Source organism: Rhea americana, unplaced genomic scaffold, assembly GCF_003343005.1.
Source record: "Rhea americana isolate MKP2758 unplaced genomic scaffold, rheAme1 scaffold_138, whole genome shotgun sequence".
Lineage (NCBI taxonomy): Eukaryota > Metazoa > Chordata > Aves > Rheiformes > Rheidae > Rhea > Rhea americana.
Window position 1 is genome coordinate 2412641 of NW_028185461.1, and position 26320 is coordinate 2438960.

General features: G+C 38.2%; 1 protein-coding gene across 4 annotated transcripts in view; it reads left to right on the plus strand.

Moving 5' to 3' along the window:
* Positions 1–26320, plus strand: part of OGFOD3 (2-oxoglutarate and iron dependent oxygenase domain containing 3) — a 47347-nt gene that overhangs the window by 10944 nt on the left and 10083 nt on the right. The window contains exons 5-9 of one of the 4 annotated variants that reach the window (XM_085298338.1): positions 4734–4798; positions 5407–5463; positions 13553–13706; positions 20836–20959; positions 23685–24258. In XM_085298338.1, coding sequence (XP_085154464.1) covers positions 4734–4798; positions 5407–5463; positions 13553–13706; positions 20836–20959; positions 23685–23698 — 414 coding nt within the window. In that variant the 3' untranslated portion in view covers positions 23699–24258. Of the gene's footprint in view, positions 1–4733; positions 4799–5406; positions 5464–13552; positions 13707–20835; positions 20960–23684; positions 24259–26320 lie in introns of those variants that run through there. The other 3 variants (XM_085298337.1, XM_085298339.1, XM_085298340.1) reach the window with 3 other exon arrangements.

Sequence of the window (26320 nt, forward strand, 5' to 3'; positions counted from 1 at the left end):
CATGGAGTGAATCAATGACTGATATTGCTGTGTTGGCTACCAGACCTGGTCAAATATTGGTGGATGTGTGCTGATGGTGTATAGGTGAAACTGACTTTCTTTGAGCCTTTATCCTCTCTGAATAGTGTACAAAATGTTTCAGGTCTTACTTCATCTAGCTACTTTGCCCATAAGCCTCCCAGCTTCAAGCATATTGGATTGGATGTGGTCTGTTGCTTTGAATTCCTTAGGCTTTAGAGCATGTTTGGAAAATTCTGCCCAGTTGTGCTTATTGTTCTAAGACAATGTTTTTTTCTTTTCTTTTTTTTTCCCYGAAGATTTGCTTAAACAATTCCTTGTTTCTATTCTTTTTTAGACAATTTGACCTCTTCACTGTTCCTGATTAAACTTCCTCAAATTCTTACTGGGATGTTGAGTGCATTTGCATTCTCTCTCTTTTCCTCCTAACCATGTGTCTGACTTATGTCAGTCATACTTCTTATATTTGGATTCAGCAGAAGTGGACTTGTGAGTGTATATGGCTTGGTATAATTTAATAATTTGAAGAGCTAAACATGCAGTTTATGACTCTGTTGGTTCTCCTCCCATTGTCTGCCACCCTTCCTGCTTCCCTGGAGAACTAGTATAGCGTGCACAGTTCTGGTTTCCCTCTCCATCCTTTTGTGTTGAGAAAGTCCTGGCAAACATCTGAATTACTGAAATGTCCCAGAAGTCATGCTCCAGTCTGTCTTTCTTATCTTCCTTTGTAATCATTCCTAGATTTATATATATATATGCACTGAGGCTAGAAGAGACCATTGCAATCTTCTAGTCCAACTTCCAACAGAATTCAAGCAAGGGCATAACACCCTTCTTTCCCTTGTAGGTCTCTGCAGTCTGCGTCTGTAGGATAGTTTTGCACTCCGTTCTTTCTCTCATTCACAGAATGTCATTTATGTTAGTTATTCTGAGGCTGTTTGCCTCAGCCTGTTTTTTTCTTCTTTATCATGACCTTCCCCTTTCTTCCCTACCTAATGTTTTCTTGCATGCTTGTTACCCTTTTAGCCATGACTCATTCATTCACATCTTGATAGGTGCTATCGTCATAACTTCTCTCCAGTGTAAATGAAACTTGACTCATTTATTATCAAATCTACTGGCATTTATTTAGAAGCACCAGAGGAGAAATCCTTTGGTGCAACCAGTCAGCTCTCCTTTGTTTCTTGTGTTGCAGCAAAATTGGTAGGAGCAGCTACCTGGACCTCCTTTTTTTTTCAGGGAAAAATAAATTTCTTAGTCACTGAAAGCAGCAAGCAGTGTGTATAGCTATTATCTCATGTAGTGGTTTCTGATGTGGACACACAGGCTCATGTGTTGAACAGCATCCCTGCAGGCAATATTACTCCTTGCTCTACCTTCAGCCCTCCCAGCCAGACCCTGCATTCCTCCAAATGCTATCAGTTCTGCATTTTCCAGGGGGAGGATAAAGCCTCTGCATAATATTTGTCCTATCATGTATCTCTACTACAGGCCACATAGTTTCCATCCTTCATATTTAGCCTTGTAATACCATTTGTAAGTAGCTGCCACTTCATACTTGGCAATGCATCCATCACTTTATTATGTTCTCTTAAAAGTGCATGTTGGTGTAATTGGACTTACGCTAGGCAGCTTGAGAAGAGCTGGCATGTCTAATCTGTGTCCAGTGTAAACTTTTTCCACGCACTGTAGCCAAATACTGCACTTAGTTTCCACAGTAATTACCTGCACCTCCTGAAATCTGTGTGATGTATAAATTAGATGAGTTACATTTGTTTCTCGTAACTAATCAATGCAACTTTTAAAAGAGGCCTGACCTTAACAAGAATATTAAGTGTTGGCCTTTTACACTCAAGATTTAAGTAGAGAAAGCTGTTTAAAGTAGTATTGTTTTGAGAACCTGACCATGACCGTTAAGTCTGATGTTGCCTAGGAATAGATGGTAATGTAGAGCCTCCATTGCCCTTCCCTTTTCTCACCATGGGCACTGGAGGAGTGGAGAAACTTTTGAGCTCTACCAACTTCTCTATAGAAAAGTAGAAATGAGTTTTGCATTTTTCTCTTCTGGACAGCTTGTGTCTGCTGTTTTCTTTCAAAATCTTAAGTAAACTTTTTAAGGAGTGGAGGAACAAGGTAGAACTGCTGTAGCAGTGAATATATAGTTAATAGTTTGCAGTCCCTTCTGGTGAGGATCAAAGCAAGGACCTATGGTGCTTTGTAAGATGGAGAAGGTGACCCTTTTTGCTGTGTTCTGGGAAGTGCTGGTTACTTGCGTGTCCTTCTTGAATCCTTTCACCAATGGGAGGGTAGAGAGTGAGAGATGAACAATATTCARGGTCCAAAAGCATGTACGTTTGTACTTTATTCTTTTAAAGGGAGTCCAATTTCCTCTCTGTAAAAGTTCTGTAAAGTGGGATGTTGGGGTGTTTTTCTCAGAATTTCTCAGAAAAAGGTGTGTGGGGGTATGTTTGCCACTTTTAGGTAAACTTTGTAGAGCTTTCAACTTGGGACCACCTACCTGCACTACAGACTGGTGAACTTTGATCAGATAGTGAAGTTGAAGTAACATTGTTGACACAGGCTTCCACTGAGCCTAGGAAATGGTGCTGGAAATGTTTAATATTCTGAAATGGCAGAGGCCAACAGAAATGCATTTCAGTTTCTTTCCAGGATGGCCGTTAAACAAACAGACACTCTGTACTCAGGTATAATCAAGCCTCTGTCTGCCTCTGCATTGAATTATTGTCTTCTATCTGACAGAGCCCTGAGCAGTATTCTTTGTCCTTTTTATTCTTCTTCATCTGAAGACTTCGTGTTATAATCATCCCCTTCTTGGCTGGGAATAACCACAGTTCTTGAGGAGAGTCTTACTTGATCCAGTTGATCATTTTGGATTCCCCACAGACCTGTGAGCAGCTTGAGGAAGCAAGAAGAAATACATATGTTTAGGAGGCATGCTAGAAGTACTTGAGAGGCAATTTTTTTTTAGTTAGATCTATCTTTTCAGATATGTGTCCTGCTGCTTCCCTTTACAAACCACCTTGCCATGATCACAAGCATATTTTTGCAGCTCGGAGGCAGCAGTTTTACTTGTTCTATCTGTAACTTAGACTATTGCACAGATCTGGAGATTGATGAAATGAGAATGTTTTCTGATGCTTGAGTAAGGCTTGTCCCAAGAGCTGCTCTTGGATGAGTGTGAGTTGTGCTTTCCCTAACATTCCTCTGCAGCTTTTGGAGAACTTCTGTGAGAAAGGGAGGTCTGAAAAGCTCATGCTGTGTCCATTGAAATACTTCGTTACTTTTTATACATTTGTAAAGATGAAAGAGTAAACAAAATTATTTGGATAAGGTGTATTAAAGGAAGGTTGTTACTGTCTTTTGCTTTTAAATGTGAATTTCAGTGGGCTTCCTCTCTTGCAGTGCTGAAGCTCAAGGCGATTGAGCCTGCAGGAGTTTTCTTTTGATGTGAGGTTGACATGGATGTCTTTTGCAAGTGTGATCCCGAGGAGGAGGGAGAACCGTGCTTGGAGGCTCAGGCTGAATGTGAAGCTGTATTGCTAGCCCAGTGTTGCAGCTCTGACCCTTCTGTGCCTTGAGGAGGGCCTGGGAATGAGTAGCAGCAACATCCCGCTTTTGGGTAAAAAAGGGCACTGTCCGAGCCATGCCCAAAAGCTCTTGTGTTGCTGGTCATGTGGCATTTAGCATTCTTCGTAGGCAGTGCTCTGCATCAAGAAATACCAGATTTCATGATGAGAGCGCTTTTTTTCTGGATATTGTACATCAAAGATGTCAGTATAATTTTTGTGCTAGTGAGATTAATTGACTGGTGCTACTTGATGTTTTCAGTATAGAAAATAAGACCTCTATTGAGCAAACAGTTCTTTAAAACTGATGCAAAGTGAACATGTATTTTATGGACAGCAAGGGACATTCAAAAGTGCACTTTATTCAATTTAGAGAAATGTTTTAAAGTCCTGTGAAGACTCTCCCATAGCAAATCTTAATATTGATCTTTTTAGTTTGGTCTGGAGGTGAACAGAAGTGTTTGGCTTGAATCAGATGGGAGAAATGGATTTAATTTTCATATAGAAAGATTTCACTCTTTGTTCTTTTACAGCAATCAGAATTGTTTTAAAAAACATACACCATTTGGCCCTAGCAAGCCTTAGAGTTGTAAATGTTCTTTGAAACAGGCTTCCAGGTCTCTGTTATTTAATATGAGAAATGCACAGGAGCTGTGAGGGAGAAGTAGTTTTAGTAACAAATGATGGGCAAAGTAAGTATTGGTGCTATTCAAGCACTTGACAAATATTGGAAAATTAGTCATCTTTGTGTAGAAGAGAAATGTCTTCAGGAAGGGATCCAAGAACACAGTATCTTACCCTAAGCCCATGAAGAAGACTGGCAACCCTGTATGTCAGATTTGAATCTCAGCAGTAGCAGTCCTTTGTCTTACCCATAGTATTTTTATCTTTTGTCCCTATATATGCAGCCATCTAAAGGGGCTTGCAGTAGTAAGGCAAAATAAGCATTAGTATTGCAAACCTAAATTTAGAAAATAATGATTTAATTTGAGAGGGCAAGAAAAGTAGGAACGAATTTAGGATAGTTATTAAAGGTCATAAGTAAATAATGACAAAAACTTTTCATGCTTTTTTTCCTCTCTCTCTCTTTTTAAAAAAAAACCAAAAAACTTTTGTCTCTTTTCCCAGGCTTCAATTTTGGATTTACACTCTGGAGCTCTTTCGCTGGGGAAGCATTTTGTCAACCTGTATAGGTAAATTGTGACTGTGGCTTGTTGCTTCTCTTGTTATCCTACAGCTTCAGTGCTCAGTTCCTTCTCAGATTTCGCAAGGCCACATAGACTAAGGTTAACAGTGTCACACTGCAGGAGTTGGATTTGCCACCGTTTCTATGACTTACTAAAAAACTTCTGGGACATGAAAACTGACAACATCTTTTTTTGAACTGGGCTCTTTGATGGCTACTATTAACTTTTTCCCTCCTGGAGTACTTCATACACCAGAAAATATTATTTTTTTCACAGTTAATGACCTATAGTTTATCAGTAGTGGAAGAAATCAAGCAGCCTGTGAACTTGTTTTAAAAATGTGAATCCATAAGCTTAATTCTTGAAGTGGGAGGGGAGATTTTTCATGCCTTGCAAATTCTGTTACCAGTTGCTGTGTCTTGATCCTTTAGTCTTTTAGCATATCATCTTTGAGCAATGCTTTTGGAACATCACATTTCCTACAAATAATGATTTTTAGTATGTTTTAATTTATTCATTGTGGGTAAAGCAGGTGGGTGTGAGACTGCAGCTTGCTTTTGCTGAGGCAGACGGTTTCAGTAACTGCTCTTTTAGACTCTTGTTTATTTTTTCAGGTACTTTGGGGACAAAATTCATGACATCTTCACAGAAGAGGATTTTGCATTATATCGGTAAAGAATTTAAATAACTGCTGAAGGAATGACAAAACATAATTCGGCTTTTTGTAGAGCGCAGATTGGGAAGGGACTGTCTTTTGTGATGGATTCAGACATACAATTTTATCTGCAGCTTAAATTAGTCATCTTTGTGAGAATTAAGGAGGCACTGAGGAAAATAAGTAAAGGGACCTTTTGTTAACTACCTGGTAAGTTCAAAGCAAGCAGCTACTATTTAGTTGCCTCACTGATGTCAGGATGATACAGATTATGTAAATGTAATCAGAACCATAGCAGTTCAGCATGTTTTAGCTTCTTTAAAGGGGTCGATGGTGGTAAATGCTAATTTGTGTGACTTACCACTGCAGACTCTCTCTGTAGTGCTGGGTTGCCATGAGCCCTGTGAACACTGCATTTTCCCCTTTGTTGGTAAAGGGGGCAGTAACAAAAAGATATACCTACTGTTGAGCTTAACTGACACCTATACTTAATCACCTGTTGTTTTCTACCATTTTGGATAAAATCTCATCACTGTAAGACTTCATATGACTACTAGGCTAGCCATTCAGTAATCTGTGATTTGAGGTATGCTGAATCCTAGTGGATGCTGGTCCTGCAGACCTGTGAACAAGGAGAGCTACTCTGAGTTCTGTGGTTACTCACCAGAGCATGTTGGCTTTAAATGCAAGGCTTAGGGATGTAAAATGTTTCAGCATCAACTCCTGTTTCACACACATTTTCTAAGAGATGTTGCTTTAAGTGATAGAGACAGCCGTACACTGTTACCACTTCAGGAGCTTGAGCTTTTTGTGAAGTGTGGCAAACCATTAATAGGGGTAAAGCAGGAAGAGGGAGGACTTCGCGTTCCTGATGTTCTGGCTAGAAAAACAGAGAATATTTTCACCCCTAAGAAGCAAGCGTATGAAATGTTGCTCTAATGTAATTCCTTTGGCATGTCATTATTTTAGCTTTCCTGTAGACCTGCACAGATGCGTAACGAAGATAACAAAGTTAGCGAGTTCCATGTGTCTGTGAAGGTGTATGGCAAACGCTTAGGAGCAAGCATTCTGTGTTGACTAGACATGATAAATCTTTAGCTATACATTTGAATTGCTTTTTGTAACATAAAATGTACTTGACTTGAACATTTTAAAGTCCAAATTTAATGTTTTCTAATTGTTTCTGTAGTTTTTCTTGCCTTTCTGAAGGAATCTCAACTCCGTCTAGTGCCTCAAGTAGTATTAAGTAGCCAGATATATTCCTTGAATCTATTAGTTATTTCTCTCAAGCGTGTATTTTTAAACAGACCTTGGTAGGTAAATGGAAGTAATGAGTGTGAGAAAGTAATGAGGTGTGTGAGTGGAATATATGCATCTTGTTAGTTTTATTACTATAGTAGTTTTGTCTTAAGTGTTAACCAGTTAGAGTGTAAAATTATTTGACTTAACCATTTTCAGATACTGTTATCTTATAGATGAGTTTCTCTTTCAGATGTGCTTAACCTCTGTGCCCAAACACATCACGAAAATGTGATGCTTTTTGATCAGTAATGAACTTTACATGAACACAGAAAAATTAGTGTCTGCCTCACTGTGAAAGTGGAGGATAATTGGAAGACAGTAGTTTTTGTTTGGCCTTCTGCTCTGTAGATGATCAAAGAACCTGTAGAAATTACATGAGTGCTCGGAGCATGTGTCCTACTAAAGAGTTTTTGTGTTTCATGTGAATCAAAATTCATACAAATTATGTAGACATTGAACATTTCTACTCCTTACTCTATGGGATGAGACACCTGCCTGAAAATATGTATTCTAGGCCGGTATAGGGAATGTTTCAATCTGCTGCATACAAGTCTCATACAGCATAGATTATAAGAAGGTTTTGTTCATATTAATGGCAATGCTTGAGCACAAGCTGTAGTAGCTTATGTCTTTAATGAATGGTTTTATGCTATTCTTGGGAACATTTATTTTCATTACTTCCATTTACCTACCGAGGCCTATTTAAAAATACACCCTTGAGAGAAATAACTAAATATAATTTCTCTCTGAGTGTTACTGATTACAACAATAACAAATCTGGGTAGACATCCTGAGCCAGGAGGCTAGTTTCTAAACTGTGTCAAAATTACATTGCTTCAGAATCAATTATAGTTTCTAGGCTGAGGCTTTATCTGCTAACTGCCAGGAATATTACAGCAATTCTGCTTGTTTTACACAATAGATGTATCTTTATCCAGAAGAGAGACCTCTAAAAGTGGGTGCTCGGTTTAAAGATTGTGATTCAGCRAAAAATGGTGGCGGCGAAGATTTTTCCCTGTTCCTCTCCCATTGCCCATTCCCACTCCTCAACCCATCAAGGCACAGACACCAGATGAGTAGAGAGAGCTGGTGGGATTTGCTTTTCTCCCTCTTCCTTCTGAGCATGTGATTTCTGTTAAAACTCTTGGGTTATAGAAGAGCATTGCTTTGTCTGCTTGCACTGCTTTTTACTGGCAACAGTGCAGAGACATTGGTAAGTAGATGAGAAAAGTTGTATAGTTTCCTGGAGCTTTGTGAACATTCCTGTCGCCATTCTTGAAATCCCACTTTGCACAGTGACTCTTAACAGTGCATGTTTTTTGCTGATCTGTCAGCGTTCTTATCCTACAGAGACTTTTATTTGATGTTTTTCGTTCTTTTTCTCAGTCCTCCTTTATGCTGCTGCCTGTACATTAAGCTGGAAGCTTCATCATTTAGTGAACATCCTTTCCTTTTAGTTTTATATTCCTTAAGCTTTGAGCTACCTTATTGACTTTTCCTACTTTTCTTCATTCTTTCTTATCGTTCTGATTACGGAATAGGTTTCAATAACTGCTTTTATAGAAAGTGGTCAGACATTCTTTTCAGTGAGTTCTGCTCTGCTTTTCCACACATCTGACCTGTGCATTTTGCTATCCTCCAGCAATTTACTGAAAATATGCAAGGATTGCTGCTGACAAATTCTAGGTGGAGTTCAGTTTTTACTTATACTGGTTACTGGATTTTTTGCTCATTTATTTATTGCAATAACAGAGCTCTGTTTGGTGCATCTGATCAGAACAGGGATACACCCCGAGCAGTTTAAATGATGAAATGTTCGCAGTGTTTGTGAAAATAAATGCTTATGTTCTCCAGCATAGGGAAGTATTTTCTTTGCACCTATAGTACACCAGAGGTCTCCCAAGAGTTAAGTATGGAAGAAAGGGAGGAAAAAGTGTAAAGGTTGAGAGGGCAAGAAGCAAGGATGGGTCTTGTCTGCGGCTCCGGCTTTTCATGGGTTTATATGAAAAGTACCTGAGAGGACATTGTAGCTTTTACTGTCCCAGGTCCAAGGTAGCCAGAAGTCTTGGGCTCATTTATTACCAATTTGACAGCATTTTCCAGGCCAAAATTTGGATGATCAACTTGCCACATGAATTATAGATGACACAATGTCAATCCTAAAATACTTTACCAATGGACTATCTGGGCTACATCTGGAATAGCAATGAAGGGAATGGAAAGAAAAAAATGAGTCATATGAAATTGGAAGGGCCAGGTCAGTGGAAAGCAGACTGTACAGAAGAGATTATAGGCTTTGAAAAAAATTACGTGCTGTGTTGAGCATAAACTGCACAGAGTGAGGTGAAGTACATTGATGTATGTTTTTGAAACATGCTTTATAGGATTATAAAGAACGTTCTCACCTCTAAAAGAAGACTTGTCTGTGCTCCTACATCTAGGTAAATGCTTGAGGCCCCCATGTAATGTTTTATTTCCTATCACAAAGCAGGACACAAGATACTTGCCTTATGGTGTATAAAGCAGAGTTGATGTTTGCATTAATAAGTTTATCAGCTGGAAACAGGGTGAACGTGAGTGTGTGAACCAAAGGGTAACTGAGACTGTCACCCAACACCTTGCAAGCCATAGCTCCTGCAGCACACCGCTGGCTTAGYTTTTGGCAGCAGACTTGTAAATGGATGTTTTAATGCATTTTTACATCAAATGCAACCTCAGATCTCCCTGTCATTAATTACTGTAGTACAATGGAATATTTTCTAGTAAAATTGATGTTCTGCAGCTTAAATCCCACTCCTAACCTTACCYCTAAAATACTAAGTTCTTTCATACTTTATGTGGCTTGCTTTTTTAAAATGTATTTTGAATTGTTGCCACGTACATGTGATAAAGTCAGATGTTTGAGTTGTTATTGACATACATTAAGAAACATAGTCTTCCCTTGGCATTTTTTCCATTTTCCTTTTTAGCTTACTGTATCGTGTATTTGACTGATCCCACTTTAATGGGAAGTATGTATTAAAACACCACCTCTGTATAAAAATAAATTCTATGAGCTGACTCAACGAGGAATTTCATGGAGTTTCTCTAGTTTTCGAACAGTATCGTACATGTTCAGGAAAAAGAAATATTTAGGCCCTCAGATTGCTCTTTGGAGCATGTTTTCAGCAAATCTTTGCCATATTGGCTATTTGTTCCAGTATCATGTATAAATCTGCAGTTTATTCATGACTGATACACCCTTTTTAGAGTTTTCCTGCTACAGTTCTGCAAGTGGGTTATTTATTGCATTGAATTACCAGGGTCTTTTATTGTGCAAATTCGTATGCATAGTTTTTCTGATTTAGTAGTTCATGTTAAATGTAAGTTGTTTGACATTTGTTGGAGATTTGTCAGATGAAATAGTTTCCTAGTACATAAAGTGTTGTGCTTAAAATCTTAAGTTTTATCAGTAGGATATGAAGAATTAGGGAGGCTGAGACAGCCTAACATTATTTGATTCATCATCTGTTAAAGAGGTACTACAGAAACCTGGCTAAGTTTAACCCTGAGCTTTGGGAATATTCACTTTAAAGCAGTGTAGATTTATTACATGTAGTTTTTTGGTCACGTATGTGTGTTGGGGAAGACAAAATTCCAGTCTTGAGTGCTTACTTCTGTCCCCACCATTTCTCTTCAGAAAGCTCATCCTGTAAAGGGCCTTTCTTATAAGTGTGCAGGAAGGGGGTCTTGTTTCTAATGGCCAGTAAACTAATAAATAAAACTAATAAATGGGTTCTCACTGACTTCAACATGTGTTGGATTAGACCCTGAAAAAATAACTTAACTGTTCCCCTGTTCTCACAAATATATCTAAGAGGGCAGTGAAGGCAAAGTAGAAGATTAAGTGTCCTCTCCCACTAAGAGACTTTTTATGATGCAGCCCACACATCAAGCAACGTTCATTTTGCTTCCTTAGTTTTCAACTTTTTTTATTACGAACAAGTTAACCCCTTTGCTCATTGAGCTCTGGTGCGAATAGTTAATATCCTGTTATGCATTGACCTCTTTTTTGAAGGAAAGCTGTTGCTATAAACTTAATCCTTGGACATGTTAAATTATGGTGTGTTCTTAGTATGTGCAAATGCAGCTGTAAGTGCAGAGGGTAAGTATATGGTTTTTGGAGCTTCGTCCAAGATCCGTTACTGTCAGTCAGGCTCTTTTAGTTTATTGTTCACTTTGTTGAACAGCAGATGTCTGGTGCCTGTAAAGTTCTTGCTAATCTGCTTCATCTTCACTGATTGTTTTTGTTAAGTTTTTGGGAGTGATGCTGGGATATGCAGCGTGTTGGCTCGCAAGAAGCAGGAACAGTGACACAATGCTGCCTTAGCTGACCCCTGCTCAGTCGCGCTGAGGTAAGCAGGAGTACGCACAGGTTAGCTCAGGAAATGCAGTGGTGGCACCTGCTTGGCACCTGCTGTATTTGGAGAAGCTGATGTGATTGAAGAGTAGCAATATTTGAAGCCAGTAGCGCAAAGGGAAATAGAAAGCCAGCAGCAGGCTCCAACACCCAGGGACTGGTTGCCTGCTCATGTGTGAGTCAGCTGTAGGCAGATGCTTCTATGAGAGCAGGATAGGACATAAATTCATGCTATTAGACCTGTCAGCTCAACTGTCCCATTTCTCTGTTTCCTCATTCACTACTTCCCTATTCTACTTAATTTATAAACAGGAAGCACAGATTTATCTTTTGAAGAATGTACTTACTTTCTCTTTACAGCATACTTTTGAATTTGTTTTCTTTTGATAACCCGCTGGTTGGCACAAACCAGCTGGATTTTTAGTTGGCATTTTAGCATATTGGAAAGAGTTGAGTAGAGCTTTGTTTCTTGCTTGATTTGCAAAACACGTAGTCATGCCTCAAGCCGTTGCACATATGTTAAAACTTCACTCCTCTTTGAGTGAAGCTCAACAGGGCCTTTTCAAGACTACAGAGCAAATCTTAATAGAAAGATTTTAAAAGTAGGAAAGGAATCAACTTAGAAGAGGAAGCCGTGTTTCTTGGAAAGCAATACAACTACAGGAGGTTTAAAGTTATGTCAAGGCTGTTGCCTAACTACTTCAGAGTAGATATATTCCAGCTGCAACTGACTGCCCTGCATCAGAACCAGGGAATATACTTTATTATTTGTGGGTTAGGCTGTTAATTCTTGCATTAGATTGTTCAAAGTGCGAGCTGCACTTTGGAGACAATTCATGGTAAAGTGAAATAAGTGGTTACATTTAATGGTTTTTGGGATACATCAGGCAGCCTCTGCTGAAGTCCTGCTTCTTGAAAAAAAGAGATACAGAAAGACCTGCTGGTCCTTTTTGGATGTCAGTCTTACAAACTCTTTGATTGTGTAGCTCTCAACTTGAAACCTCAGGTCATTCAGCCATGTAAATACCTGCCAATCTCAGCTCTCACTTCATTTAAAGATTTTGATATTTTGCATGTAAAATAGCTTGAATGTGCGACTCCTAAACACTTAGACTAAGATGTGTCAAAAGTCAAATCTGTATGCATTTTTTAAATTTACTGATTTTTTGCTGAGAGGCGAGATGTGAATCGGAGGAGTGTGTAGGATTTGTGAGTGCTTGTGAAAATAGCCTTTAAGAGGCACCACAGTCTAGCACTGTAGATCTGATTTTCAATTCTTTCACTTCCTTTTACTCACTGTTTAAATTCTCTAGGGAACTACTGGGAAAAAGAGTTTCCTGAAAATCTTGCTGAAGTCCAGTGTATCCTAATGGGGAAATGTTTAATGCATAAAAGATGCAGAAATATTAATGTAATTCCATGAGAAACTTCACAAGTGGGTTTACTCCAATTATCTCTTTAAAAGAGTGCTTCTTCTGAAGCACTTGGGAAAGAAGAACAGAAAGATTAATGCAATACCCAAGAATGTGTTAAAACTGGGAGAAGGCAATATAAAGATTTTTATGAAGCACAGGGGATTAAATTTTAAAAGAAAATAATATTTTCATTTAATCTCACTGTGTTATTGTGTATTTTATATATATATATATTTTGAAACTTCCTGAAGGTTAAATTCTAACTGTATGTGTTTACTGGGGGAATAAACCAATGATGTTCGTCATTGTCATAAGTTTCTTTAAGGTCATTGCTTGAACCAATGCTGAGAGTTCTGGACAGCCCTATTCTAGCTCTGTATGTAGTTATCTTTGTCATGAAAGGAAACATAAGATGCGACTGTATAAGCACTACTGTATAGTAATGCATGTGGAATTATTACAGTCTTCCTTCTATTTTTATAACCTAAACACCCCCCCACACACACRTTTCCCCCACCTTTTTTCCTAAGAACTACAGGAACAGCCAAGATGGAGATGTATTGGTTGAAAATTTCAGTGTAGTTGGGAAAGACATCTCACATTCAATTTTTTTATTTAGGGAAAATCTAGTTGTGATGTCAATACCTATGTCAGCCCAGAACTCTGAATTTCTTGGTGCCTGAAACTTCATTGTTTAGTTTTAAAATAGTTGAAAGAGGCTCTTCTCAAGAGGCAACCCTTTAAGAAAATGCAACTTTCTAGTCGTCTGCTGTGGGCTGAAATTGTGTATGTGAAAAATTTTCTCTTTAACTTTTCCGTAATTAATAAACACTGAGATGCACATGGAATTTTTCAGAAAAACAGATTGTTTACACAAAGACATTTTAAAACCTAAGCTGTAAGAAACAAATGGTTTGGAAGAAGCAGGAGGTGTGTGGCTGTTTGAGCTGTGTTTTAGCACTTAGCCTGTTGTGTTGTTTTCCTTGCAGTGATGTAAGGCAGCGAATTCAGCAGAGAATTGCTCAGACGTTTGATATCAGCTCCTCTTCGCTGTACCTGACGAAGCCGACGTTCTTCTCAAGAATAAATAACACAGAAGCCAAAACAACGCATGATGAATACTGGCACCCGCACATTGACAAGGTAAGTGGGAGGCTGAGATGGGAAGACAATGTTTCCTCTTATTATTAGATCTTTCTGAAGCCTGATCTCCAAAGTGTTCATCATTTAGCAGGCAGAGTCAAACATGTTTGATAATTGGTGCTTGCAGAAGTCCTTCAGGGGGAGGAACCTAAGGGAAAGATAAATGAATTTATTAGAAGCACAGGCCAGGATAGTTCCTTTTATTTTCTTTACTTTAGTTCTGTTGTATTCTGCTGGAATTACTAAATTGTGCAAATCACTACTTGGGAATCTATGGCTTGTCAGAAACTTTGATTAAATTGGCCCATACCTACAAAGTGTTTCGGTTCCATCAAACCTGCATTTCCAGCTAGAGCATTGCTCTTTCAGGCAGCAGATAGCAGGAGCTATTTCAAAGGTTTTAGATTTCAGTTATGTGTAAACTGAGGGTTGTTCTTTTTTTCTTTTTTGTTTCTTTTTTTTTTAACTTATATTCTGCAGTGGGAGAATGGAATACTCTTTTTCTAACAATTTGGTCTTTTGTTGTTTTAAGAATAGAACTATTGTGACTTTTTAAACTGTGTAGGGTCTTCTATGTGTAGGTTCATAGGTTAATACTTTGAGTTTATAAATGGATTTAACTGATTTGGGATTGGTATTGAATTTAACTGGGTTCAAAGGGCCTGTACATAATAGCAGAATGCAAAGAAAGAATGGAAAAATCAAATAGCTAATAAAATTCATGCCGTTGTCAGGATTTAAAAGTTAGAATCACTCTAGAGTTCTGGATCGCTCAAGATGGAACCAAATAAAACTGACTCCATCAAAATGCCTCAGTGTTACAACCTGTGTGTTGTAATGTACCTTGAAGTCTGTATCCTGAAACATCTAAAATTACAAATCAAACAGAGAAATATTCCTTAACTTGAAAATGTTTTGTGGTAAAAGAATCAGTCAGAAGGAAACACAGTGTCTGTTGTTCATCATAGCATTAGTACAAGCTCTTGTGGTCCTTTTTTGTCATGTCTGCTATAGAGCCTACATTCAGACAGAGTGACAGAGTGATGATACCTGAGGCTGATGATACCTGAGGCAGCCTCTGCTTAAAGAAGGTGATGCCAGGGACATTGTGCAGTTGCTGCTGTAGGAAAGATGAGACCAGCTTCTGAATGCCTGTAATTTGAAAAAGATGTGATTTAAACTTTGGATAGCAATGGACCTACGATGGAGAGGTGGGGATGACTTGTGGAGTGCGGATGATCTTGGCTCTTGCTGATGGGAACTGTTTGCAGGATACAAGTCATGCTGGCATGGTTGATAGGACTTCCATTGTGTGTTACCATCATTTCCAAGGAACAGCAAATAAACTAGTGATTCTACTTTTGCGGAGTGCAATAAATTAGTAGGTTTTTCATCAAATCAGATTTGACTGCTTCAGTGGTTGATGAAACTAAATTTCAGTAGCTGGTGGCTGTTTTTTCCTTTTTCATTTTTTTCCTTTTCTTTCAGCCTACAAAAGTGTGTTTTAGAATTTCACACTGTCACTTATTCCAGTAATGTGTTTTGTGTCTGCTCAAGCATTAAATTTGCCAATATTCTCATAATTTCCTCACTCTTTTCTACACGTGTATGGTGCTTGAGTAACCTTGCAATTGGGTGTTTCTACCTAAATCTCTCCTGCACTGTAGAAGTGATTTTGTTGTTTGGAAGCAAATCTGTTTCTGTGAAGAGAATTTGTTTTCTATGCGGAAGCTGCTTCCCTGTTATGGCATCCTGACAGTGCCTGTGCATGATGGACAGCAGGCTAGATGTTTTGCTACTCTTATCCATCTGTTTTGTCCATATTTTGTTTATTATCTCACAGGCTGTCTGTTTTGGGAGCAGACATGCCAACTGATTGGCTTTGGCTTTAGCTTTCTCTAACCAACCTGCTCCCCCATAAAGCTTCTGAAAGCAAAGAAATAGAACCCAAAATGTGGACTCTTAAATTCACCATATATAACCTAAACCTTAATGACTTCTCTTATAATTGTGTAGTTTAATTAATGATGGCAGTGAAGACATAGTTGTCTCAGTTGGGACAGTTCCAAAAAATCCTGTTCATAATCATGTAGAATTTTGTCTAAAGATCACATACCCGCAGTAAGATATGAAAATGTGACTTATGCTCAAGTGGAAGCTATTTTTTCAAAGAAAATGTTGTTTAGGTTGCACAGGGAGAGTTAGAACTGTAACCTGTTCTATTTATTATATATAGAATAGTTTGAACATTTTTTTCCACTTCTGTAGCAGCTGTCTGACTTATGCTTACATTAAGCTCTCAGTATTGGCAAAGCCTTCAGCCAGCAAAGTGCTTTTTCTCGGTGTCTTAAACTTGTCTTTCCATTTTGATGGGCTATATTTCAAAAAAGTTATTTTAATTTTGTTCTTTAGGAATGTTCCCACAGTAGGGATTGCACATGAACATGCTAAAGTTGGGCCATTCTCTGCTGTCATGACAGCAACATTGTGTGCTGAGCTGAGAGGCTTTCTACAGATAGTCCAGTAGCTCCTGGGAGGACAGGGAATTTGTGGTCGGTGTGTGGATCAGTTCCTTTTCGTTTTTGGGGGAGCACAGCAGAACAGAACATCCCTGACCCTAGCAGCAGGGAAGGGGCTTTGTGGGTGTGGTGAACCCAAGACCTAGAGCAGACTTCTTGTAAGGGCTTCTTGAACAAGTGCTGCCCTTAGTACCTAGAGTGCTAGAGGGAGAGAGAAACCACTCAGGGTACAGGGAGAAACTGTCGTAGGCTGGGCCCAATTTTGTGAGAACTTCCTCAACTCAGTGGTTCATCATTTTCTAGGATAAGGGACTTTGATGCCAGAAAAGATAGCTACTTTTGTAATCTAAATGATAGCAAATTGCATTGCATGGTTGAAAAGCGAGAGTTTGAACTTGAGTAATGGTGCTCTAAGCAGAATCTGGTATAGTTGGATCCTTGACTTTGTTCACATCTTCATGTCCATCGTGAAAGTCCTAATTACATCATTACATATCATTGCCACTGAACACTCTCCTTTTTCGCTTCTGGTACATCATTCGCTTGGAAGTAGCATCAAAGGGTTAATTTGAATTCTTTCCTTGCTGCATCCATTTTCTCTCTCTATTCAAATTCTGTTTGTGCATTAAAGGTCTGCTTTCATTTCCCCTTAAGTGCAGTTGGAAGAGAGCTATCTATGAGTATAACATTTGCTTGCATTTGCCAGATCATGTCTTACAGAAAAAGTTACAGTAAGGGTTGAGTGTGTATAAATGTGTGCATATAATTCTGATCTACTACAAAAGTACACAGTACACATCTATATTTAGACTGTTATGTGTGCAGAAAAGGAAAAAAAAAGAGCATTTATGGCTGGTCAAGCTATACAGCATTTGGAGTTCAAAGCTATGCAGAAGACTGAATTCTAATGGGAGGGTTGGTAGGCCAGAAAATATTTCAGAAGAGGCTAAATAGGATAGGTTGTGTAACTTCACAGATTGTCTTCAGCCTAGTCAACCTGCCTTTCCTCTTGTAGTAAAACAGATCACTTTAATTACTGTGCAGGACTGCTTAGTGATGGCTGCTCCTACAGGATTTTACAATCTCCCTCCACCCTTCTTTGCAAAGTAATGGTAAAATCAAGCCTTTGGGAAATTAATCTGATACTTTTTTTTTTGTTTCACAATCTGACACTGTGGGTCCAAAGATCAGAACCACATAGTATTTTGAAGAAAGTCTGAAACAAAAGGTCTTTTGGTTCTTTCTGCTTGTGGAAAGCAAAATTAATGTATTCATCTCGAACAGCCTGAAGATGAGAGACAACTGGAGGGTGCTACTGGACATGCACATGTGCAGATTTTCTAAGTGAGGGTGCTTTTCTTGCTCCCCATCTAACAATTCAGCTGCCAAACTATCTTACGTGCACATTAGTATATGCAGATGTAGGTTTCTTGGAGCATGTAAATATTCCTCTTGCCTTTTCCCTGAATTGCTGAGTATATTGCAATTATCTCTCTCAGTCACAACCTCTGTGGTTTGAAAGATTTGAATTGCGTAATAGAGTAACACAGGTCTAATGTATGTATGTTAGATTTTGTTTCTTCCCTAAAATGTTTTAGTTATACATGAATAGAAACCATGTAACCACCCAAATGAATTATTTCATCTTGTTGAATTTATAAGCAGCTAAATCAAATGAAGAGTGTTGGCTCAAGATGTGGAGTTTCATCTTGCATGGAATTTGTTTGGAGCTGAGCCTTTCGAAAGTCAATGTGGATTTCTAATGGAATTGCTGTTGCATGCTCAAGTCCTACAACAGAATAATCTTACAGTGTTCTCTAAGAGAAGTAGCGTGGGACTAGAGGAGTTCTGCAGCCCCTTGCCTGGACAAGGATCCTGTCATCCTTCATAGACTTGTCAAGCTCCGTGATAAAACCAGTTTTGTTTTATTTTCCTCAAACTTCTACTATAGAATATCTCCAAAACTTTTTTTTATTATTATTTTTTAAGGCCTAAATTTGTTTATGGACTGTTTTGGACCTGTTTGGGTTTGTATGGATCCTGTCTTTTAACTTACGCAGCTCTTTTCCTCTCCTCTCCCAGTTCTACCTCCTTCTATTCCCACGCATTTATAGGTAGAAATCATATCCCATTTCAGCCTTTTTTTGCCTGGGCTGAACAAGCTAAGCCTTCAAGGCATATCTGTGATGTGCTCTGTGTGTTACTAAAGAGTCTGGATGAAACTACTGCTCCACCAGACTTTTTCACTATTCTTTTCCTGCTCCTCAATTTAGTGAAATAAATCAAAGGATCTTGCTTCTGCTGTAGGACAGCTTCATCAACAATTTTGGCTTTTATTCCTACAGGGTATCATGCATCTAGACGTACGCTGATTGGAAAGCTGATAGTTATATTTTTTTCTGTGATGGAAAGCGGAGAAAGAGTGTTATATATCTTTCCTAGTAACTACAGGGCTGTTGCACATTCCTGCAACTATGCAGTTTGGAAATTGAGGAGTAAACGTGTCCCCAGATAACCCAAGGGTATCACACTGCAAAATACAGCTGTTTAATTCTGATAATTAGCTGTATTTATCATAGTATCCTTTGAAGAAGTGTCATAAAAGCAACATTACAAGCATCTACCACTAAATAATAACTGTGTTTGACTAACTTGTGTAAAGGGTAGTCAGAAAGAGTGTAGTAGTGAATTTTAAATTGTGCTCTGTGAATTATCAAACTGCACTGAAATGCCTGCATCTTTGCAACTGAGTTGTTCGTAAGGAGCTGTAGAAACCTTATGTGCCTGCAGTGTGCCTATATGGCTTATTACCTGTTTTTAACTGCAGCTCTTCTCTCATAATTCGAACACATGGTTCAGGTATTCAGTATTCAGGTACCTGTATTTTTCTAGTACTGGAAATTAACAACAAGATAATAAATACATTTGATATTCACAGAGGGCTTGTGGTATTTTATAGAGACTAGGTGTAATTTAGTGCCTGCTTTCCATAGGGTAAAGTTTCTCAGGCCTGGCTTATTCTGAGAGTTCATGGTTAACAAGAACAGGAACAGAAAGGCCATTTTTCTTTTGCATACTTGACTCCCCAGATTAGTCTATAGAAATTATAAGATATGTTTGATGAGGCCAAAATGGTTTTTAGTCAGACTTAAAAGTTAAGAATTGACGAGGCTCTCCTGGGAAGGGGGGAAAATGCACTGCCGGAACAAAACTTGCTGCGCAGTGARGGAGTTCCATACAGACAACTGTAATGCATCAGACTTGGAAGCTTGAGCTGATGCAGATCTCCTTGAACTTCTACACTAGTACCTTCACTTGCCAGAAACCTCCCTTAACCTCACTGGAGGATTTATCACCAATGTAACAAAGGTGAAAGTAGCTTTGCAAAGATGGTTGCAGTAGGAAGCTGCAGAATGGCTGCTTTGAAGTGTTGCAATGGCATATGCTCAGTAATTCCCATTTATTGCCTTGTGTCGGTAGGAAGGTTTGGGTAAATATGAGGAGAAAAGGGCTCATTAAAATGTTTTTTTCATTTTTGTGACTTGGGCTTTATAGTGAAGTGTATCACTAGATTTAGCTTTTTTCTTTTTCTTTCTTTTCCTTTTTTTTTTTTTTTTTTTTTTTTTTTTTTTTAAGCCCTTATGGTCAAAATAACAAAATGAGTAAGAATGAAAAATGTCTTCCTATTCCATCTGTTGCTGTGTTCTCTTTAGTTGTGCATGCAGAATAGTATGTACAACTGCTCTTGAGCCAAATGTAATTGGCGCTAATGAATGAAACTTAAAAAAAAAAAAAAAAAAAAAAAAAAAAAGAAAAAAAAAAAGAAAGAAAAATTTTAGAGAACTTGAGTTTGGAGGTAGTACCTACATCTACCAGTCACTGGGTCAGACCAAATGCTCTACGAATTCTGTATGTTTATACAAAAAATGCTGTATATTTATACAGTACAATTGAATACACTGTATACAGCAGTTTACACAATTGTTGCACATTTTTCTCTTTGACAGTGTAATGCAGAACTTGAATGAGTCATGGTATACCATAGAGAAATTGAAGAATACAGCCATTTTAATGCTGTATCAATAGCATCTTTTAGGTAGATACGAAAGGGAAGTATTTTCGGAATCTAGCTAAAGTCTCTGGAGTATGTAGACAGCTCCTCTCTGAGCATTCATATATAAGATTTCTTTTTCCATCTTCAGCACACATGTCAAAATAAATAATATATGAAAAGAAAGGAAAACCAACGTGTTATACTTAAAAATGGGGTGTTTGATGGCCTGCAGGCTGAGAGGAAATACACTTATAGAAAGCCATCTTTGAAGATTTTTGCCCTAAACATCTATTAAAAAGAGTAAGAGTTCCTTCAACAAATGTTGTCTAGTGTGTGTATATATACATACATAATGGATTAGGCTAACAGACTAGACTAATAGAAATATATGTAATTTTTATAAAAGAATGGTTTATTTCTCMGCTTTTAGAGACTCTTTATTAAATTTGTGAAGATTGGGAAACTAGAAAAGCCTATCAGATCCATTTGCTTAATTATCTGTGTTCTGCAGAGATGAGAGTAGAATTTAGTAATTCTAATGTTAACTTACTCGTAGGTAACTTACGGCTCTTTTGATTACACTTCGCTGCTTTATCTCTCTGACTATGCTGAAGATTTTGGTGGTGGACGGTTTGTGTTTATGGATGCAGGTTCCAACAAGACTATTGAGCCCCGAGCAGGTAAGATAAGGCTCTCTGTTTGCTCACATAGAGGCAGACCGAATTCTGTCCTTTGTTAACCTACTGAGCTGGCTGATGCAGTGGGACTTTGTATTTTGTGTCAGCAGCAAAGGTGGAAGAATGTAGCATTTTGGGGAGTTTTTGATTCCACAGAGTTATCTGGAGTTAAGCTGCACAAAGTGACTTCCTTGAAAGCTCTAGGACTCAGAGCTGCCATCAATTTTTGACAGCTTAGCAGGTAACTATGGTGTAAAGAGCAACGAGAACAGTGAACATGCTTAGACTACAGCAAGTGCAAGATAAAGCAATTTACTTTAGGCCTATTGACCTGAAATTCCTTTGCTGCTCAAGGTAGGCCGCATGAGCTGTAATGCCTGCAGGCGAGGAGTGTGGACAGGTAATGACCACAGCTCTACTGACTTGCGGGACTATGGTGAACCATGGTGACTTGCTTATAAGTCCATAGCTCCTTTCAGAAGGTTTGACAGGATTAACATTTTGCTGTCTGTCAGTTTATAGCTAAGAAAGTCTTTCCTAAAGGCTGGTTTAAGGGTTTTCTAATATATAGATTTGAGGCATTGTGCCTAGGAAGAAAGTGCTCAGCCTCAACTCATCTGTCTGGCAGATAAGTAGTGAGCTGAAAGCAGTGTTTCTCAACCTTTTCTAATGTAAGACCAGTCATATTTTGAGGAAAAAAAATTCAAGAACAACTTTATTCCTACTGTTTTTAGTTTTTAAAAAAACCCTTGGAAGTTGATTCATTTAAAGACAGCATGGGTAATTGTTGACAGGCATTATCCCAAGCAGAATTGACTTCTAACTATGCCTGCCTACAGATAGGCAGTGTCTTTTTGCGGTGGGATATGGGTCAGCGGTGATCCACTGACCAACAGTAGCATTAGCGTAGATAAACTCCAAGATTATCTGCCTTCTGGGTTTGGTATCAACAACTGCGTGTATTTGTTCTGTGGTTGAAAATAAATGCTGAATGAAAAGTAACTTCTCTTGCAAAGTGGTGCTGCCAGTATTTTGGAAGAGATCAATTTCAACCTGTTCATTTCCAGATGCAATTCAAAGGTGATTGGGCTGTTTTTATCGCTGTAGAGGTGCGAGCTGAATTCTGGGTAGCTGGGAGGGTAGTGATCTCCTTGCACAGCGCTAGGGCACTCAGTCAGTCCAGTTGCTCTGTGCAGCATTCCCCTGACTTAATTTAAAGAAGTCTGCAACTGTGAAATTGCAGCCATTCAGCCCCATCCTTTTAATTTGCAGGCTGTGCTGCAAGGTATTTGCTCTTTGTGCTGTTCTTGGGGAGAAAGGGGGAGCAGATGAGGCTGAAGTAGAGGGAGGGAGGGATTTTTCACAGCATCTGGTTTTTGGCCATTCCCTTTGATAGGTTTTTCTCCTGACAGTGTTTGTGGTGGAACTGATTTAACAGACCTTTTGAAACAAACCCATGCAAAGCTGGCAGAGAACAGACTTTTGGAGATATGAAACGTGGCACAAGTATGCAACAGAAGGGTTTTAACAGCAGTAACACCTTCCTTCCACAGCCCTCTGCCCAAACACAGGTTTCAGGGATCCCTGGACAGAAAAAAAAGAAAAAGAAACAAAAATCTCACAAGAGCTTCTTTACAAATAAATTATAATTCTCCATTTAGTGGACATATATAAGTCACCACTATTACACTACTTCACACATACAGACCTTTGGGCTGTAGGCAGTTGATAGCAGAGCCTGGTAGTAAGGGGGACGTATCATCTTTGAAGCCTATCAGAGCCCAAGAGAAATGCTTATGTGTCTTTCAACTTGAGCTGAGACCTCTGTCTGCTGCAAGAAATTTGCTGCACCAAGAGTAAGAGAATTCCCAGCTCCAAGCGAAATACTAGTTTGAAAGAAAAATTATCTTTTTTTCTTATAAAGATGCAGTTCTAAAGTAGTATCTGTAGTCTTTAAGTGCCCGTTATTTCTGTTTCCCAAACTGATGCATTGGCGTTTTGTTTTCATCCTTTGCTCCATTAGTTCCCGCTCTTAAACTAACTCAAGTGGATTTTAATCTTCTGAAATGTAGGCTGGCAGCTCCCATTTCATTGCAGTTTCACCAGTTTTATTTCCATTTTATTGTTTGTTACTGACTGTCTGGAATCCTATGATAGTCTTGCTTTGCCTGGCATGCTTTTCTATTCTTGTTGGAAGCTGCTATCCTTTTGTCTAGGATTTATTTATTAAAAAAATAAATCTAGTCACTGACTTGTTAAATAAAAAAAAAAAAGAAAAAAGATATTGCCTAGTGCCAGCAGACGTGAATGCATTTGTGACTTAAATCTTCTATGGGCTGTGTCTGGATTATATTTTTATTATGGACTTGTAAAAATGAGATTACATTCAGTATATTCAAATTAAGTCAGATTCAGTAAATTTTAGAATCTAATGGTAAACTAGTGTTTCAAGAGGGAAGAAGCTATACTGATCTTTACTGCTGCAATATGAAATCTATTACAAAATAAGCATATTCTGACTGCATTTCTTTTTTTTCACTTTTGCCTTTTTTCCCTTTTTTTTCCCTGGTAGCCAAGATTACAATGAAGTGAAAGAAGTGTTAACAGGCATAACTATGCAGAAGCTGAAGAGCTCTTAAAAGAAATTCTTATTTGGGGAAATAAGAAATAAAAATATGACTTTAGGTGTTTTTTCCAGAGTGGAAACTCTAATGTTGTTGTTTTGCAGATGAACTGAGCTAAGCTGTTAAGGCTTGGGAGAGGAATAGCTCTGGTTCAGAGAAGAAAAGAAATGGCACAACCGTTTGAATGAGCTTCTTCAAAACCAAGGCCGAGGCTCTTACTGATCTGCCCTTGCTTGCTTCAGACCTGTTGCGGCAATCTTAATAGATATAGCTGAATTAAAAAGGCATGAGAGACGTTAAATTATTCCCTTTTAAATATTAAAGTCAGTATATTTAATGCTGCTAGTAAATTTTCTGATGTAAGCCATATTTAAAGCTTAGCAATTTCTGAGTCTGTTGCATGAATTTGGGAACTGGAAATACTGGAGATGAGTCATGGACTGCATTTTGTGATGTAGGTGTGGGTGAAAGACTGCAACTGCAATGAAATATCTGTACCTATGTTCTTAATGTGGATGTACCTTTCCTGCTTTCTATATAAGGTGCGCTTCTTTATTTACTGTGCTTGTTTTCAGCTCACAGACAAGTTTGTCCTTTATGTAAGTTTTCTTTATATAAGTCTAGAAGGAAATTTTGCAGTTGTGCTCTGTGTATGTGTAAGAAAAATAATCCATTTTGCAAAATGAATTCTGTACATTGGAGAATGCAAAATACGACTTTTTTTTTCTTTCATTGAATATCAAATTTAGCATGTTTTCATAGCTGTTGGTGGGAGGTATGCATTTCTGTAAGTGTGAAAAATACACAAAACTTTTTGATGAAGGTATGAACTATCTGGGAACTTGTAAGGTTGGACTACTCTTTATTTAGAATGGAAACAGGCGTATGCTGAAAGCCTGAACCATCAATTTATTTCCTGCTCAGGTAAGAAAAGCATATGTTTAAGGATACTTTCCTCAGAGTCTAGGGCCTTCAGGGTTTCTGTGTGTACATTTACAGCTGTAACAGTTGCTTTATTGCAGTGGTTAGATATCACATAATTGTCAGATTCTGTAACCACAAGAATACTTGTAGTATTCCAAGTTACATAGTGGAGATTTGTCATATCTTTATTTTATTGTGCTCTTTAAAAAATCATTTTGAAAGAATTCACTACTACGTTATGAGGGAGTGCAGCACAAGGACAGAAAACAATGAAAAATGAGATTGCCAGATTCAGAAATCTCACGACAACATTAAAACAAGATGTGAAAATTATATTAAGTGTATATTTAGTGATCCAGTGTACTTTGTCACATAGGCCTGTGGTGCTTTAAGAATTTTGTGTTGTGCACTAGTTAGTTTTTCGTTGACTGTAGATACTTTTGATCTTTTTCTTCATTGAATCATCTAAATGGTGCCATATAGGTAATCTGGCATTGCTAGCTTTAGTATTACTCCAATCAGGAAAACTGGATCATATCATCCTGATGATAAATCAGGACAGCTGAAAGCTGAGCATGATTTGGAAAAAAAAAAATCACACATAAGTAGTTGTCAAAATTAGACAAAAGTAAATGGAGCCGGCATTAGTAACTGTAGTAATAATGAGCTATGCAAAGTTTGTCAGTTCTAGGTGGGATGGCAAGTGTGATTGGTATTGCAAAGCAGTAAGAAATTGCATATGGCACTAGTAAGTTGATTACAGAGAAACGGTAGGAAGAAGAGGAGCTGTTGCAATCATGACAAAAATAAATTGAAGCAGACACATTCAGCTGCTCAGTAGCTCCTCATTTCTATGCATAGCTCTGAGGACTTTCTTCTGTTTTCTATTTTTTTTTTCTCCAGGGAAGGATAACTTTCTTCCAGATTGTGATTTCCTATTCCAGTGGTGCTTAGTGATAAGTTTTTGATGGTATTAAATGAATTGATCTCTTAACAGGGCCTTTAAAGCAATGAGTAGCTGAAAGGCTCAGCTCAAACCTGCAGATTACATGCTGCTTGTATGAATTACTTTGTATAGAAAACTCTTGTCCCATTGCAGGCATCTGTTATTCAGGTTAGTTGTGGTCATTTTATTTTAGCTGGATCACTGAAAGGGTTGAGGAGTGTTTACGTCTTGAATTATAGTGCTCCACAGAGCATAGTAGAGCACTGTCAACATCGAAAGTTGGCCTCCAAGGCTTCTCCCTGGTATAAAATACTTGAAGTTACAAATGAGCAAATGTAATAGGCACCTTTCTTGCTTTCAATTCCAGAAATAATGTAGGGAGTAGAAACTGCAGGTATTTTGAGTAACCAACTGTGCTGTTGGAAGAGAGGCAGGCAGGGGTTCTATTGGAATGTAAAAATGTTCATGTACTTTTAGCAGGAAGTAATTAAGCTATTCATTTATTTTCTTTAAAAACTGTAATTTAGAAGTTTTCAGTCTAAGTGCTTCTGAATTTAAAGTCCCTTTAAAAGTATTGATAATATTTTAGCAAATTGCAAGCCAGCTGTGAAAGAGTTCACCATGTTAATCACTGATCTTATTTATAACATCAAGTAATTCTTACGTCTCTTAAATTTGGAGCAGCTTTGTAACTAGTCTAATTTGATATCTGCTGTGGCTTTATTTCTTTTTAGACCTTTATACTTATGTGCTTGGCATACTTTTCATCAATGTGTGTGGGGAAAGTGGCTAGAGACGTTTACCCCCTTCCTTCTAGCATAAACATTTGCGGAACGTCCAGAATATTGTCCTTGATGTGAGACCGTTAAA